This window comes from Oncorhynchus clarkii, chromosome 16 (assembly GCF_045791955.1).
Source record: "Oncorhynchus clarkii lewisi isolate Uvic-CL-2024 chromosome 16, UVic_Ocla_1.0, whole genome shotgun sequence".
Lineage (NCBI taxonomy): Eukaryota > Metazoa > Chordata > Actinopteri > Salmoniformes > Salmonidae > Oncorhynchus > Oncorhynchus clarkii.
Window position 1 is genome coordinate 2,599,898 of NC_092162.1, and position 18,197 is coordinate 2,618,094.

Genomic DNA, 18,197 nt, shown 5'->3' on the forward strand with positions numbered 1-18,197 from the left:
TCCAGGAGACTGTTGAAGGATACCATTTATACAACCATCAGAGGACGGCCTCACTAATGAGCCTATGGCTGAATGGAAGCAAGTCCCCACAGCAATGTTCCTACATCTAGTGGAAAGCCTTCCCAGAAGAGTGGACGCTGTTATAGCAGCAATGTTCCTACATCTAGTGGAAAGCCTTCCCAGAAGAGTGGAGGCTGTTATAGCAGCAAAGGGGGGACCAATTCCACACTAATGCCCATGATTTTAGAATGAGATGTTCGATGAGCAGGTGTCCACATACTTTTGGTCATGTAGTGTGCATAAGGTCTTTTATAGCTCATTAATAACCCATACAGGAAACACTCATAAGGTATTTTATAGCTCATTAATAACCCATACAGGAAACACTCATAAGGTATCTTATAGCTCATTAATAACCCATACAGGAAACACTCATAAGGTATTTTATAGCTCATTAATAACCCATACAGGAAACAGTCTTACCCCGTCAAACTGTATGAGAAACTCTGTTTTTAAACGCCGACTGGCATCGTGTTCTCCTTCCCGTCTCTCACAGAGCAGGCTGTCGATCTCATCTGGGAGGACGGCAAACAGACAGCGAACGTCACCACAACGTCAATGAACAGCTACTGTCTGTTCAGTCTCTCAGAAACAAACAACTAGGGTAAAAACATTTTTTATTAAAAGCTGTAAAATGTCACTTTTTTTGGGACGACCTGACCAAATTCACATAGAAATGTGAGTTATAGATCTGTCACTCTCATTGACAGCCTGTCTAAGAAGCTGTACATCTGATCTATGTGCGCTAGTTCTATGCTTCTCGTTCTTATGTTTAGTTTTTTGCGTCTTTTACTTTCGGTTTTGTACACCAGCTACGAACAGCTGAAAATACAATATTTATGGTTATAGAAAAGCGCTTTCTATGGTACAATGATTCTATACACTATACCTGCTTGTTTTGCCACATAAACTGAAATTAGGCAAAACTATTGGAATATTAGCTACCAGGAAATGGCAGAGTGATTTCTGCATCTTTAACTAGTCCAATTCACCCCTTACTATGTAAAGCGCTTCGAGTAACTCATTATGTAGAAAGTCGCTATAAAAATCCAATCCACTATTAAAACGAATGTAGTGAACGGTCGGTTTCTTTGGACAGACTAAAAGCCTAGTCCTAGACTAACAACAAAACACAATGGAAAATGTCAAGTTCAAATATTAATGTTGGACGTCAGATCACTGTTGGATGCTACTGAGTATACAGTAAAATCACTCAAACCAACCAATGAAGATGATGGCAGGCTGTAGTTCTCTGGCCACAGCAAACAGAGCTCTGACCAGCTTCTCTCCCTCTCCCACCTGGGAAGGAGAGATACAGGTCAGAGGTCACTCAAGTACTCAACTACGGGTACGAACACTTTACACTGGAACGTAAAAGGTCAACTTTATACAGTGGTTTTAAAAGAGTTCATAAGCAGTTTAAAGACTTATAACCATCTGTTTATTGATAGTTTAACTGATCAGCTAGTTAGCTAAGCCACTAGTTGGGACATATTTATACCTGGGCACTGGTCTACAGTAGTCCACTCCCCTATAGACCCTGGTCTACAGTAGTCCACTCCCCTATAGACCCTGGTCAACAGTAGTCCACTACCCTGGTCTACAGTAGTCCACTACCCTGGTCTACAGTAGTCCACTACCCTGGTCAACAGTAGTCCACTACCCTGGTCTACAGTAGTCCACTACTCTGGTCAACAGTAGTCCACTACTCTATAGACCCTGGTCAACAGTAGTCCACTACCCTGGTCTACAGTAGTCCACTACTCTGGTCAACAGTAGTCCACTACCCTATAGACCCTGGTCAACAGTAGTCCACTACCCTGGTCTACAGTAGTCCACTACCCTGGTCTACAGTAGTCCACTACCCTGGTCTACAGTAGTCCACTACCCTGGTCTACAGTAGTCCACTACCCTGGTCTACAGTAGTCCACTACCCTGGTCTACAGTAGTCCACTACCCTGGTCTACAGTAGTCCACTACCCTGGTCTACAGTAGTCCACTACCCTGGTCTACAGTAGTCCACTACCCTGGTCTACAGTAGTCCACTACCCTGGTCTACAGTAGTCCACTACCCTGGTCTACAGTAGTCCACTACCCTGGTCTACAGTAGTCCACTACCCAGGTCTACAGTAGTCCACTACCCTGGTCTACAGTAGTCCACTACCCTGGTCTACAGTAGTCCACTACCCTGGTCAACAGTAGTCCACTACCCTGGTCAACAGTAGTCTACTACCCTGGTCAACAGTAGTCTACTACTCTGGTCAACAGTAGTCCACTACCCTATAGACCCTGGTCAACAGTAGCCCACTACCCTGGTCTACAGTAGCCCACTATCCTGGTCTACAGTAGTCCACTACCCTGGTCAACAGTAGCCCACTACCCTGGTCTACAGTAGCCCACTTCCCTGGTCTACAGTAGCCCACTTCCCTGGTCTACAGTAGCACACTACCCTGGTCTACAGTAGCCTACTACCCTATAGACCCTGGTCAACAGCAGTCCACTACCCTGGTCAACAGTAGTCCACAGTAGTCCACTACCCTGGTCAACAGTAGTCCACAGTAGTCCACTACCCTGGTCAACAGTAGTCCACTGCCCAGAGAATAGGGTGCCATTTTGGACACAGTAAATGACCACAGTCTTAAGACTCCTCACCCATTTAGAGGTCAGACTGGAAGCACTGATGTTAAAAAAGGTGGCATGGGACTCCATGGCTACTGCTTTGGCCTGGGTAGAGGGACAAAACAGATCAATTATCATGAGAAAGAGGACTCCATTTCTACTGCTTTGGCCTGGGTAGAGGGACAGAAGAGATCAATCATTATCATGAGAAAGATGACTCCATTTCTACTGCTTTGGCCTGGGTAGAGGGACACAATAGATACATTTATTATCATGAGGTAGAGAGACATAATGTCTTCAACATGCAGTCAACACCATGTGATGTCATTTGATGGTCACAAACATTTGACTCACCAGCATGGTCTTTCCGTTGCCTGGGGGACCGAAGAGGAGCAGACCTCGTGCCGGGGATCTGAGACCAGTGAACAGCTAGAGGGGGACCAACACAACACCATAGACTGGAGTAGAGACAACACCACCATAGACTGGACTAGAGACAACACTATAGACTGGACTAGAGACAACACCACTATAGACTGGACTAGAGACAACACCACCATAGACTGGACTAGAGATAACACCACCATAGACTGGACTAGAGACACCACTATAGACTGGACTAGAGACAACACTATAGACTGGACTAGAGACAACACCACCATAGACTGGAGTAGAGACAACACTATAGACTGGACTAGAGACAACACCACCATAGACTGGAGTAGAGACAACACTATAGACTGGAGTAGAGACAACACTATAGACTGGACTAGAGACAACACCACTATAGACTGGACTAGAGACAACACCACTATAGACTGGAGTAGAGACAACACTATAGACTGGACTAGAGACATCACCATAGACTGGACTAGAGACATCACCATAGACTGGACTAGAGACAACATCACCATAGACTGGAGTAGAGACAACGCTATAGACTGGACTAGAGACAACACCACTATAGACTGGACTAGAGACAACACCAATATAGACTGGAGTAGAGATAACACCACTATAGACTGGAGTAGAGACAACACCACTATAGACTGGAGTAGAGGAGTACTTCCGGCGCCGACAGAGATGGCCGCCTCGCTTCGCGTTCCTAGGAAACTATGCAGTTTTTTGTTTTTTTACGTGTTATTTCTTACATTAGTACCCCAGGTCATCTTAGGTTTCATTACATACAGTCGAGAAGAACTACTGAATATAAGATCAGCATCAACTCACCATCAGTACGACCAAGAATATGTTTTTCGCGACGCGGATCCTGTGTTCTGCCTTACAAACAGGACAACGGAGTGGATCCTATGCAGCGACCCAAAAAAACGACTCCGAAAGAGAGGGAAACGAGGCGGTCTTCTGGTCAGACTCCGGAGACGGGCACAGCGCGCACCACTCCCTAGCATTCTTCTTGCCAATGCCCAGTCTCTTGACAACAAGGTTGATGAAATCCGAGCAAGGGTAGCATTCCAGAGGGACATCAGAGACTGTAACGTTCTTTGCTTCACGGAAACGTGGCTTACTGGAGAGACGCAATCCGAAGCGGTGCAGCCAACAGGTTTCTCCACGCATCGCGCAGACAGGAAAAAACATCTTTCTGGTAAAAAGAGGGGCGGGGGCGTATGCCTTATGACTAACGTGACATGGTGCGATGAAAGAAACATACAGGAACTCAAATCCTTCTGTTCACCTGATTTAGAATTCCTCACAATCAAATGTAGACCGCATTATCTACCAAGAGAATTCTCTTCGATTATAATCACAGCCGTATATATCCCCCCCCAAGCAGACACATCGATGGCTCTGAACGAACTTTATTTAACTCTCTGCAAACTGGAAACAATTTATCCGGAGGCTGCATTCATTGTAGCTGGGGATTTTAACAAGGCTAATCTGAAAACAAGACTCCCCAAATTTTATCAGCATATCGATTGCGCAACCAGGGGAGGAAAGACCTTGGACCATTGTTACTCTAACTTCCGCGACGCATATAAGGCCCTGCCCCGCCCCCCTTTCGGAAAAGCTGACCACGACTCCATTTTGTTGATCCCTGCCTACAGACAGAAACTAAAACAAGAGGCTCCCACGCTGAGGTCTGTCCAACGCTGGTCCGACCAAGCTGACTCCACACTCCAAGACTGCTTCCATCACGTGGACTGGGAGATGTTTCGTATTGCGTCAGATAACAACATTGACGAATACGCTGATTCGGTGTGCGAGTTCATTAGAACGTGCGTTGAAGATGTCGTTCCCATAGCAACGATTAAAACATTCCCTAACCAGAAACCGTGGATTGATGGCAGCATTCGTGTGAAACTGAAAGCGCGAACCACTGCTTTTAATCAGGGCAAGGTGTCTGGTAACATGACCGAATACAAACAGTGCAGCTATTCCCTCCGCAAGGCTATCAAACAAGCTAAGCGCCAGTACAGAGACAAAGTAGAATCTCAATTCAACGGCTCAGACACAAGAGGCATGTGGCAGGGTCTACAGTCAATCACGGACTACAGGAAGAAACCCAGCCCAGTCACGGACCAGGATGTCTTGCTCCCAGGCAGACTAAATAACTTTTTTGCCCGCTTTGAGGACAATACAGTGCCACTGACACGGCCTGCAACGAAAACATGCGGTCTCTCCTTCACTGCAGCCGAGGTGAGTAAGACATTTAAACGTGTTAACCCTCGCAAGGCTGCAGGCCCAGATGGCATCCCCAGCCGCGCCCTCAGAGCATGCGCAGACCAGCTGGCCGGTGTGTTTACGGACATATTCAATCAATCCCTATACCAGTCTGCTGTTCCCACATGCTTCAAGAGGGCCACCATTGTTCCTGTTCCCAAGAAAGCTAAGGTAACTGAGCTAAATGACTACCGCCCCGTAGCACTCACATCCATCATCATGAAGTGCTTTGAGAGACTAGTCAAGGACCATATCACCTCCACCCTACCTGACACCCTAGACCCACTCCAATTTGCTTACCGCCCAAATAGGTCCACAGACGATGCAATCTCAACCACACTGCACACTGCCCTAACCCATCTGGACAAGAGGAATACCTATGTGAGAATGCTGTTCATCGACTACAGCTCGGCATTCAACACCATAGTACCCTCCAAGCTCGTCATCAAGCTCGAGACCCTGGGTCTCGACCCCGCCCTGTGCAACTGGGTACTGGACTTCCTGACGGGCCGCCCCCAGGTGGTGAGGGTAGGCAACAACATCTCCTCCCCGCTGATCCTCAACACTGGGGCCCCACAAGGTTGCGTTCTGAGCCCTCTCCTGTACTCCCTGTTCACCCACGACTGCGTGGCCACGCACGCCTCCAACTCAATCATCAAGTTTGCGGACGACACAACAGTGGTAGGCTTGATTACCAACAACGATGAGACGGCCTACAGGGAGGAGGTGAGGGCCCTCGGAGTGTGGTGTCAGGAAAACAACCTCACACTCAACGTCAACAAAATTAAGGAGATGATTGTGGACTTCAGGAAACAGCAGAGGGAACACCCCCCTATCCACATCGATGGAACAGTAGTGGAGAGGGTAGCAAGTTTTAAGTTCCTCGGCATACACATCACAGACAAACTGAATTGGTCCACTCACACAGACAGCATCGTGAAGAAGGCGCAGCAGCGCCTCTTCAACCTCAGGAGGCTGAAGAAATTCGGCTTGTCACCAAAAGCACTCACAAACTTCTACAGATGCACAATCGAGAGCATCCTGGCGGGCTGTATCACCGCCTGGTATGGCAACTGCACCGCCCTCAACCGTAAGGCTCTCCAGAGGGTAGTGAGGTCTGCACAACGCATCACCGGGGGCAAACTACCTGCCCTCCAGGACACCTACACCACCCGATGTCACAGGAAGGCCATAAAGATCATCAAGGACATCAACCACCCGAGCCACTGCCTGTTCACCCCGCTATCATCCAGAAGGCGAGGTCAGTACAGGTGCATCAAAGCTGGGACCGAGAGACTGAAAAACAGCTTCTATCTCAAGGCCATCAGACTGTTAAACAGCCACCACTAACACTGAGTGGCTGCTGCCAACACACTGACACTGACTCAACTCCAGCCACTTTAATAATGGGAATTGATGGGAAATGATGTAAATATATCACTAGCCACTTTAAACAATGCTACCTTATATAAATGTTACTTACCCTACATTATTCATCTCATACGCATACGTATATACTGTACTCTATATCATCGACGGTATCCTTATGTAATACATGTATCACTAGCCACTTTATACTATACTATGCCACTTTGTTTACATACTCATCTCATTTGTACATACTGTACCCGATACCATCTACTGTATCTTGCCTATGCTGCTCTGTACCATCACTCATTCATATATCCTTATGTACATATTCTTTATCCCCTTACACTGTGTACAAGACAGTAGTTTTGGAATTGTTAGTTAGATTACTTGTTATTACTGCATTGTCGGAACTAGAAGCACAAGCATTTCGCTACACTCGCATTAACATCTGCTAACCATGTGTATGTGACAAATAAAATTTGATTTGATTTGATTTGATTTAGAGACAACACCACTATAGACTGGAGTAGAGACAACACCACTATAGACTGGACTAGAGACAACACCACTATAGACTGGACTAGAGACAACACCACTATAGACTGGACTAGAGACAACACCACTATAGACAACACTATAGACTGGAGTAGAGACAACACTATAGACTGGACTAGAGACAACATCACCATAGACTGGACTAGAGACAACACCACTATAGACTGGACTAGAGACAACACCACCATAGACTGGAGTAGGGACAACACTATAGACTGGACTAGAGACAACATCACCATAGACTGGAGTAGAGACAACACCACTATAGACTGGAGTAGAGACAACACCACTATAGACTGGAGTAGAGACAACACCACTATAGACTGGACTAGAGACAACACCACTATAGACTGGACTAGAGACAACACCACTATAGACTGGACTAGAGACAACACCACTATAGACTGGACTAGAGACAACACCACTATAGACAACACTATAGACTGGAGTAGAGACAACACTATAGACTGGACTAGAGACAACATCACCATAGACTGGACTAGAGACAACATCACCATAGACTGGAGTAGAGACAACATCACCATAGACTGGAGTAGGGACAACACCACTATAGACTGGAGTAGAGACAACACTATAGACTGGAGTAGAGACAACACCACCATAGACTGGACTAGAGACAACGCCACCATAGACTGGACTAGAGACAACACTACTATAGACAACACCACTATAGACTGGAGTAGAGACAACACCACCATAGACTGGACTAGAGACAACGCCACTATAGACTGGAGTAGAGACAACACCACCATAGACTGGACTAGAGACAACACCACTATAGACTGGACTAGAGACAACACCACTATAGACTGGAGTAGAGACAACACTATAGACTGGAGTAGAGACAACACTATAGACTGGACTAGAGACAACACCACCATAGACTGGACTAGAGACAACACCACTATAGACTGGACTAGAGACAACACCACCATAGACTGGACTAGAGACAACACCACTATAGACTGGACTAGAGACAACACCACTATAGACTGGAGTAGAGACAACACTATAGACTTGACTAGAGACAACACTATAGACTGGACTAGAGACAACACTATAGACAAACTCTCCCTCAACGTAACCAAGACAAAGGAGATGATTGTGGACTACTGGAAAAGGAGGCCTAACCGGTGTCTGTATATAGCCTCTCTACTGTATATAGCCTCTCTACTGTATATAGCCTCTCTATTGTATATAGCCCCTAATGTATAGAGCCCCCCTAATGTATAGAGCCCCCCTAATGTATAGAGCCCCTCTACTGTATAGAGCCCCCCTACTGTATAGAGCCCCCCTACTGTATAGAGCCCCCCTACTGTATAGAGCCCCCCTACTGTATAGAGCCCCCCTACTGTATAGAGCCCCTCTACTGTATAGAGCCCCTCTACTGTATAGAGCCCCTCTACTGTATAGAGCCCCCCTACTGTATAGAGCCCCTCTACTGTATAGAGCCCCCCTACTGTATAGAGCCCCCCTACTGTATAGAGCCCCCCTACTGTATAGAGCCCCCCTACTGTATAGAGCCCCTCTACTGTATAGAGCCCCTCTACTGTATAGAGCCCCCCTACTGTATAGAGCCCCTCTACTGTATAGAGCCCCCCTACTGTATAGAGCCCCCCTACTGTATAGAGCCCCCCTACTGTATAGAGCCCCCCTACTGTATAGAGCCCCCCTACTGTATAGAGCCCCTCTACTGTATAGAGCCCCTCTACTGTATAGAGCCCCTCTACTGTAATTATTCACTGTTATTTATTATTACCTTACTTATCTATTGTTCACCTAATACCTTAAAAATTGCACTGTTGGTTAGGGGCTGTAAGTAAGCATTTCACTGTAAGGTCTATACCAATGTCAGGTCTACTACACCTGTTGTATTTCACTGTAAGGTCTACACCAATGTCAGGTCTACTACACCTGTTGTATTCGCCGCACGTGACAAATAAACTTTGATTTGATTTGGCTAGAGACAGACTGGACAAGAGACAACAAGACAACTGTGAAGCCTGATTTCCACAATAGGGGATGTGTAAACAGACCCGACCGAAGCAGCTCAGCTTGGGTCGGGTTTGACCCTCGAATGAGAATCAGGCATAACTGACAGACAGCAGCTCATAAACACAGAGTAGAAAGCAAACATGTTCACCTCAGGTCTGAGTGCAGGCAGGATAACTATCTCCTGAAGAGCTTGTTTAGCCAGCTCCTGACCCGCTATGTCTTCAAAGCTCACTGATGACCCACTGAAATACACACACAATGTTTAAATGACTCCAGAACCACAGCAGTCTCAATTACAGTCATGGGTTGTAAATAAAGGAGAGCTAGAAACCCGCCTTAACAAAAGTATCAGTGTGTGCCGCCTCAAAAGTCTAAGATTTTGACGTCAGGGCGTCCCCAAGAATCAACGTGTAATTTGATCCTGACTGCAGTCCACAGCGCTATCCACTATCATTGACTCTAGAATCCCTCCATTGAATGTGCTGAGGGTCTTCTCCGTCATAGCCTGGTCACACGTCTGTTAGTTCTGTATAGCCAACTCCCCCGACAATGACCAAAAGACTACGCGGATCGCTCCGGGGACCGGGCTACGCGGATCGCTCCGGGGACCGGGCTACGCGGATCGCTCCGGGGACCGGGCTACGCGGATCGCTCCGGGGACCGGGCTACGCGGATCGCTCCGGGGACCGGGCTACGCGGATCGCTCCGGGGACCGGGCTACGCGGATCGCTCCGGGGACCGGGCTACGCGGATCGCTCCGGGGACATGGCTACGCGGATCGCTCCGGGGACCGGGCTACGCGGATCGCTCCGGGGACCGGGCTACGCGGATCGCTCCGGGGACCGGGCTACGCGGATCGCTCCGGGGACATGGCTAAGCGGAAAACTCCATGGACCGGGCTACACAGATAGCTCCGGGGACCGGGCTACACAGATCGCTCCGGGGACCGGGCTACACAGATCGCTCCGGGGACCGGGCTACACAGATCGCTCCGGGGACCGGGCTACACAGATCGCTCCGGGGACCGGGCTACACAGATCGCTCCGGGGACCGGGCTACACAGATCGCTCCGGGGACCGGGCTACACAGATCGCTCCGGGGACCGGGCTACACAGATAGCTCCGGGGACCGGGCTACACAGATTGCTCATCTATCCTACCCGTCTACGATTTCATTCAGTATGAAGCTGGCCAACTTGCTGTCCACATTCTTGAAGTTCTTCATATCCCTCTTCTGTGGTTCCATCAATGCTGCTGGTCTACCATTCTGTCCTCTCCCTGCAGCCCGAGGGACAACCTTAGAGAGATCACTCCGTAAGTGCACAATATCATAGGACCATAAAAATACACATAAAACAAACAGGATACACTATGAGCAACAACGTCCCATTTGAAACAGTATTTAAGACAAATTACGACTCAGAAACGTTTTCCATAAACTGTTAGCGGGGAGGTTATAAAACTAGGACTACATCATTTATGGGACTAGAGGATAGGGGACGGGGATAGAACAAGGCCTGTATTTTAATGGGACCAGGGACAGAGACAGGACAAGGCCTGTATTTTAATGGGACCAGGGACAGGACAAGGCTTGTACTTTAATAGGACCAGGGACAGGGACAGGACAAGGCCTGTATTTTAATGGGACCAGGGACAGGACAAGGCTTGTACTTTAATAGGACCAGGGACAGGGACAGGACAAGGCCTGTACTTTAATGGGACCAGGGACAGAGACAGGACAAGGCCTGTACTTTAATGGGACCAGGGACAGAGACAGGACAAGGCCTGTACTTTAGTGGGACCAGGGACAGGACCTGTACCAGGGATACCTTGATATTGTTGGTCCTGCTTGAGCCAGTGCTTGCTGGCTTACTGTGACCTGGTCCTGGGCCTGGCTTGTTCTTTGGACCAGTAGGCCTCACTGGAGGGGTAGGGAGATGGCCTGGTGGACTCTGAGGGCTGTGGCTCGTTTTAGACGCTGATGTACCTTCTGTGGCGAGAGAGAGAGGATGGAGAGAGAGACAGAGGGTGAAAGAGAGAGGATGGAGAGAGAGAGAGAGGGTGAGAGAGAGAGGGTGGAGAGAGAGAGTTTGAGAGAGAAAGGACGGAGAGAGAGAGAGGGTGAGAGAGAAAGGACAGAGAGAGAGAGAGGGTGAGGGAGAGAGGATGGAGAGAGACAGGTTGAGAGAGAGTAAGCGAGAATGGAGAGAGAGACTCTACAAGGTTAAATTTTAAATTAAAAAAACATTAGTAATATAACTATTTGCAAATTGCTAAAACACATAGCTGCTAATATAACAATTGAAATGTCAATCTCTTTTAAACCTTTTTGAGTGAGTGAGTGAGAAGTACTGATCTTAGTCAGGGATTTATTTACAACACAAATCTGTATAGCTCAAAATCTAAGTGTGGAATCACTTCAAAGTGTTATGAGAGAAGACTGCAGCATGCCTCATATATTACCAGAATGGGAAGACATCATGAAGACTGCAGCATGCCTCATATATTACCAGAATGGGAAGACATCATGAAGACTGCAGCATGCCTCATATATTACCAGAATGGGAAGTCATCATGAAGACTGCAGCATGCCTCATATATTACCAGAATGGGAAGTCATCATGAAGACTGCAGCATGCCTCATATATTACCAGAATGGGAAGACATCATGAAGACTGCAGCATGCCTCATATATTACCAGAATGGGAAGTCATCATGAAGACTGCAGCATGCCTCATATATTACCAGAATGGGAAGACATCATGAAGACTGCCGCATGCCTCATATATTACCAGAATGGGAAGTCATCATGAAGACTGCAGCATGCCTCATATATTACCAGAATGGGAAGTCATCATGACGTGATACAATCTAAAACAACATTCTCAACATCGTCAGAGAGCTGACCTAGAAGAGCGAGTCGGTCCTTTGCCATGGTGAGATTGTTGATCATCTTAGTTTGAAGCCTCTTCGAACGATCACAATGTTCTCCTAAAGTGCAAGTGAAAGAAAGTGAAAGACAACGAAACGTGGTCACTGGCCAACGGCCACAACACAAACTCATATTAACTTGAAAGATAATGAGCTTGGAATTAGCTTACCTTGTCCTGTGACTTCAATAGCAATACCCCTTTGAAGCTCTGCAATGCCTTTCTGATACCACTGTACTGCCTCCTCCTTGACACCTGCCATAACAAACCCACAGGCTCAGTCACAGAGAGATAGAGAGTAGACAGACAGACAGACACTCCCAGTGAGCAATTGCATAGTCACACAACATGTACGATTGGCTTCGATGCAACCAAGAGTTTTGACATTGTAAAACTCTCTTGGTTTCATCGAAGCTACTAATGTGTGATGAACATATAAAATATATATATTTTTTAAAGATAAGGAGATGCATTCAACCTTTGTCATCTTCATCGATCTTTAGTGCCACGGATATGTATTCAAATGCTCGTTTATGGTAGTTTCTAATGATTTCTCCGTTGTCGTTGCTGTCCCCCGCCCTAACTTTGGCCGACATGGTAGTGAAATAATTTACAACTAGTTACAGTCGCTAGCTACATCAGAATCTCAAATGCAGGAGTAAACAGAGAGGGCCAAACACCAGAAAATGGCGTCAGCGAACTCAGCAATGTATTATTGTATCTCTAACCATTTTCATATCCGACCGATGATCGTGTCTATTTTTACAATAATATCAAAACCAATGCAAAGACCCAGTCCACACAGTTCCAAGACATCGGTGTTTTGTTGAAACAGGAAGTTGGCGTTACGCATGCGTGGAACTAGCGCACTTGTCGAACATTTAAACAAGATCCTAAATACGGTAATAAGTGTCGCGCAAATATAATGTAATACGGTCACGTAAATCGATACGCACTGACAGTAGATAAATAGGGTGGAAGTTTACCGTGGCATACCAAAAGTAATGTAATATTCGTTTATTTTATTTTAGAAATAACAGGGGAAGATGCGAAGCGAGAGGGATAACTGGACAGAAAATCTGTCATCTCCAGGTTCACTTTTTTCCCCGCTCAACCAGCGGCGAGTTTTGTATGCAGGTCAATGAGTGTCGCGTTTGGTTAATTAAACACAATTGAATGGTTTATTTGTTACTTGTGTTTTATTTAATCGAATAAACGTGTCGTAATGTTTAGGTTCTTACGAGTGTACTGATATATAAGTAGGACAAGTGACATCCCGCCAACTTTGAGGGGAAAAAAACACTTTATATATCGGAGTTATTCAAGCGCATATCTGCCCTCTCATTGGCTTGAATGGTCCCACCTGATCTTGCGTGCTCCCGACTGCCTTCCATTTCTGAAGACATTTATTTTCATTGTTTGAACGGTCACTTGAGCATCTGGTCATACATCATAGATCATCTGTGGCTCTGCGTTCAGAAATGTCAGTACTATCCCTTTAAAAGTCGCATTTCCGGGTTTTGGATAGCCAATCAGAGCGCCTTATTTTCTGACGCCTGCTCAGTTATCTCTCCACGGCTGTAGTTGTTTCGGCGGCGACATCAATTTTGGAAACCAACATAAACCATGGCAGAAGGTAACCAAAAATACGATTATACGAACATCTAACGCCTAAGATCACGTAGAAAATATTTATTTTGCAGCCAGTTTCAGATTTATAAGCGTTTTTGGAAACCGTAGATTAGAGACCACGTCGAGTAGCTAGCGAGCTAACATTAGCTAGCTCGTAGTTGGTGACTTGTCCATTGTTGGGGAGTAATTAACAATTTAATGTTACATGTATATAGAAAGAAAATATAAACTCAATAATTTCAAAGATTTTACTGTGTTACAGTTCATATCAGGAAAATCGGTCAATGTAAATAAATTAGGCATTAATATATGGCTTTCATCATGAAAGGGAATACAGATTCCTAATATCTGTTGGTCAGATACCTTAGAAGAAAAAAAATAAGGACAAAAAAAAGTAGGGTCTTGGATCAGAACCAGTCAGTATCTGGTGTGACCACCATTTCCCCCATGCAGCGCAACACATCGCCTCGTTTGTATAGAGTTGATGAATCTGTTGATTGTGGCCTGTGGAATGTTGTCCCACTCGTCTTCAATGGCTGTGTAAAGTTGCTGGAATTTTGACTTTCATATTAGGAATGTGATGAAAATAGCTTTTTACCACCTGAGGAACATTGCCAAGGTGCAGCCGTTTCTCTCTCAGGCTGATACAGAGAGACTCATCGCTTTAATTACAAGCAGGCTTGACTTCTGTAATGCTCTCCTGTCTGGTCTACTCATGAAAGCCATTGCTGACCAAGACCAGATGGAGAGGACACATTACACCGGTGTTAAGGTCTCTGCACTGGCTGCCTGAGAGTGTTAGAATTCATTTTAGGATTCCACTATTGGTTTTTAAATCAATCCACCACTGTGCAGCTCAATACATATCAGACCTGCTTTATGTTATGTACCCAGTAGGTCCCTCAGATCCTCTGGCCTTTTAACTACCCTGAATACATATCAGACCTGCTTTATGTTATGTACCCAGTAGGTCCCTCAGATCCTCTGGCCTTTTAACTACCCTGAATACATATCAGACCTGCTTTATGTTATGTACCCAGTAGGTCCCTCAGATCCTCTGGCCTTTTAACTACCCTGAATACATATCAGACCTGCTTTATGTTATGTACCCAGTAGGTCCCTCAGATCCTCTGGCCTTTTAACTATCCCAAAACCTAGGACCATGAGGCATAGAGAGACAGCCTTTTAACTATCCCAAAACCTAGGACCATGAGGCATTTGCTGCAGATGGTTGTTTGCTTTGACATCCTAGATCAGAACGGAGACCAATGCTATCATAGAAATAGAATAGCTGTGTCACTTTGTTTCAAGCCCTGACTTTGATACCTGATCAACACCTTTGCCTTTTTACTCACATTTTGTTTTGTTGACATTCAGATCACACAGGCATGGACCAGAGCATGGAGAGCCATACAGCTGTAAGTCACTGTACTGTGTGTTGAATCAGAGTCTGGGCTTACAGGAGACATGGAACATGGCGATTCTCCTTTAAACCCAGGAATCAGCCATTCAACTTGCCATTCACCAGATTTTCAAGCTTAATAAATGTCAAAATACATGTTGGTACTTACCAAAGAATGGAGTTTCGCTGAACAACTAACGTCATTGCTGCCGTTACGGCCGGTGTGTACTTCCACAAAAGGTGTAAATAAAAAGTTACATGCGCCCGGGAAAAATACCTTGTCTGGAAAAATTCAAAGTATTATTTTTGACCAAGTGTGCATGTGTCCAAATCCACCTCTTCTGCACCTCCAATAAAATGACTCATTACTGCCACCTACAGGTCGGCTGATCCAGCAGCAGGAAAGGTCATTGAGTTTTATCACCTACAACAACAGTGTATTTACGTCACAACAATCTGTTTCAGCCAAGCTAAATGTAATAATATTTAATGTAAGTAGATTTAGTTGACACATTTTACATAGGATTTATTCAGTAAACACTAGGATACATGTTTACAGTGATTGTATATTTCTAGATGGGATAGAAGGTAGAAGGCGAATCGCCATATTTAACGTCTCCTGTAAGCCCAGATGCTGGTGTGTGTGTGAGACTGTTTTAGGGAAATATTAGCCTCTGCTACAGTGTTTCACCTCAGTGAATGAAGCCTTGAGCTGAGGTTAGGAAAATATTAGCCCATGGTATAGACATCAATGTTACTGTTTAATAATAACTACTGTCTACATGATGGTGAACTTGTGAAGCTAGGGAAATACAGGCTGACATGCTTCTACGTTACTCCTCCCCTCCAGAAGATGGAGGATACCGAGAGGTCCAACACAGAGAAGTCGTCCAAACAGAAAGTGGATCTTCAGTCTCTCCCAACACGGGCATATCTGGACCAGACTGTTGTGCCAGTCCTTCTACAGGGTCTCTCTGTGTTAGCCAAAGAACGGTGGGCTTAAATAAATCACATTTTTATAAAGTCCTTTTTTTTTCAAACGTCAAAGTGCTTAACAGATACCCAGCCTAAAACCTGAAAGAGCCAGCAATGCGGAGGCAGAAGCACAATGGCTAGGGGGAAAAGTCCCTAGAAGGCAGGAACCTAGGAAGAAAAATAGATGAACCAGGCACCAATACATTTTATTTATTTATTTCACCTTTATTTAACCAGGTAGGCTAGTTGAGAACAAGTTCTCATTTACAACTGAGACCTGGCCAAGAATAAAGCAAAGCAGTTTGACACGTACAACAACACAGTGTTTACAACACATTGTTTACACATGGAATAAACAAACATACAATCAATAATACAGTAGAAAAATCTATATACAGTGAGTGCAAATGAGGTAGGATAAGAGAGGTAAGGCAATAAATAGGCCATGGTGGCGAAGTAATTACAATATAGCAATTAAACACCGGAATGGTAGGATGTACAGAAGATAAATGTGCAAGTAGAGATACTGGGGTGCAAAGGAGCAAGATAGATAAATAAATACAGTATGGGGATGAGGTAGATGGGCTACATGTCCTTTCCCTGTCTTTTATGCTGTATAACCCCAGTCTCACAACATCAGCCTGTGTTGTGTGGTCAGGCTGGGCACTGAAATAAAGAATAGATGAATAACGCCCTCCTTGTTTTTATTGAACACTGTGCCAAATAAAACAACACATTTCACTTTCTGTATAATGGACCAATAAAGATTTTGTATCGTGTTATTTACGTTTTATTTAATGACTGATTTTTGTATTAATCCTAGCTCTTCTCCTCTTCTAGGCCTCATAATCCCATTGAATTTCTAGCTGCACATCTCCACCAGAACAAGTTTCAATATGAGGACCGCATCTAACACCTCTGAAGAAACTACACTGGTCGACTTATCATCAGAGACAAGCTGTGTGTTTTCATTTAGCATCTGAATTGTAAAGTGTTTTTTTTTTTCTATACTGTATGTACCGGCTGGAGTATACTGATTTCTTATTATTTTCTATCATACATGTTTGTTGAACAAACACTTTTTTTTTGTTTTCTGTAATTGACTGTACGTGTTAGAGTGTGTTACTTCCCCACATATTCCCATTAAACACCCATGACTGATATCAAATGTCTGATATTCTGAGAGATATTCTGATTCAGAGCATTCTGCATTCATAAGAGAACCAAATATCACAGTCATGGTAAGAAACTTAAATCGAGTAAAGTAACGATCAGCTAAATCATTGCTCGTAAGCAGTGCTTGACTTGGGATGAAATAAGTTCAGGAGCTGTCATTTCCCAAATCGGTTCACTGAAATTCACAAATGACATTAAGCTATATAGAGACCTCTGATTATTCACTGTTAAGGGTTCATACACATTTTCCCATTACTTCTCAAATTACTTTTAACCACATTTTCATTATAGCCTGGAACAGTAAGCATTATTCACATGTGAAGGCTGCTGTGTCTGATTCCCATGTAGGCCTACCATCTCCTGCCGTTGTGCCCTTGTCAACATGTGGTCAACCCTCCATCTGGAGAGCTCCTGTTTTTGTGAAGGCTTGGCTTTTGATCCAACCCCCGAAACACCCAAGTCTGCCCAAGGTCCTGTTGAGCAGCTGATGTTTAGGCTACAATGTGGTTAGAGCAGGGCTTGAACAAAAGCCTGCACACCCAGTAGCTATCCTGGAGGATGGTTGCCACCCTTGATATAAAATATTACAACCATATTATTCCCTCATTCAATGAATCAGGGGATCAAATGGATAAGGTCAGCTACTTCAGAGCCAGGAACTGTATCTAAATGGATAAGGTCAGCTACTTCAGAGCCAGGAACTGTATCTAAATGGATAAGGTCAGCTACCTCAGAGCCAGGAACTGTATCTAAATGGATAAGGTCAGCTACTTCAGAGCCAGG

The 18,197-nt window shown here is 45.2% G+C and overlaps 2 protein-coding genes across 3 annotated transcripts in view; one reads left to right on the plus strand and one right to left on the minus strand.

The window, feature by feature from the left end:
* Window positions 1-13,237, minus strand: part of LOC139367870 (spastin-like) — a 28,354-nt gene extending 15,117 nt beyond the window's left edge. Inside the window, exons 1-10 of the mRNA XM_071106218.1 lie at window positions 12,708-13,237; window positions 12,401-12,484; window positions 12,207-12,290; window positions 11,129-11,289; window positions 10,460-10,596; window positions 9,449-9,542; window positions 3,034-3,108; window positions 2,713-2,784; window positions 1,284-1,359; window positions 484-575 (exon numbers count right to left, since the gene is read on the minus strand). Of these exons, the coding sequence (XP_070962319.1) occupies window positions 484-575; window positions 1,284-1,359; window positions 2,713-2,784; window positions 3,034-3,108; window positions 9,449-9,542; window positions 10,460-10,596; window positions 11,129-11,289; window positions 12,207-12,290; window positions 12,401-12,484; window positions 12,708-12,825 (993 nt within the window). The 5' untranslated portion in view covers window positions 12,826-13,237. The remainder of the gene's footprint in view (window positions 1-483; window positions 576-1,283; window positions 1,360-2,712; window positions 2,785-3,033; window positions 3,109-9,448; window positions 9,543-10,459; window positions 10,597-11,128; window positions 11,290-12,206; window positions 12,291-12,400; window positions 12,485-12,707) is intronic.
* Window positions 13,238-13,725: 488 nt separating this feature from the next.
* On the plus strand, window positions 13,726-17,401 carry LOC139367406 (protein dpy-30 homolog). 2 transcript variants are annotated; one of them, XM_071105608.1, is made up of 4 exons: window positions 13,726-13,865; window positions 15,248-15,279; window positions 16,117-16,256; window positions 17,079-17,401. In XM_071105608.1, the coding sequence occupies exons 1-4, from the start codon at window positions 13,856-13,858 to the stop codon at window positions 17,149-17,151; spliced, it is 255 nt and encodes an 84-aa protein (XP_070961709.1). In that variant the 5' UTR covers window positions 13,726-13,855; the 3' UTR covers window positions 17,152-17,401. The 2 variants fall into 2 exon arrangements, with proteins under 2 accessions (XP_070961709.1, XP_070961708.1); XM_071105607.1 differs by having other exon boundaries at window positions 13,730-13,865; window positions 16,114-16,256.
* Window positions 17,402-18,197: the final 796 nt, after the last annotated feature.

What these genes read in the sequence shown, in the direction of transcription:
- LOC139367406 (XM_071105607.1), top strand. An exon ending in GCATGGAGAGCCATACAGCT is followed by an intron (nt 15,280 to 16,113) that starts GTAAGTCACTGT and finishes CCTCCCCTCCAG; the next exon opens with AAGATGGAGGATACCGAGAG. An exon ending in TCTGTGTTAGCCAAAGAACG is followed by an intron (nt 16,257 to 17,078) that starts GTGGGCTTAAAT and finishes CTCCTCTTCTAG; the next exon opens with GCCTCATAATCCCATTGAAT.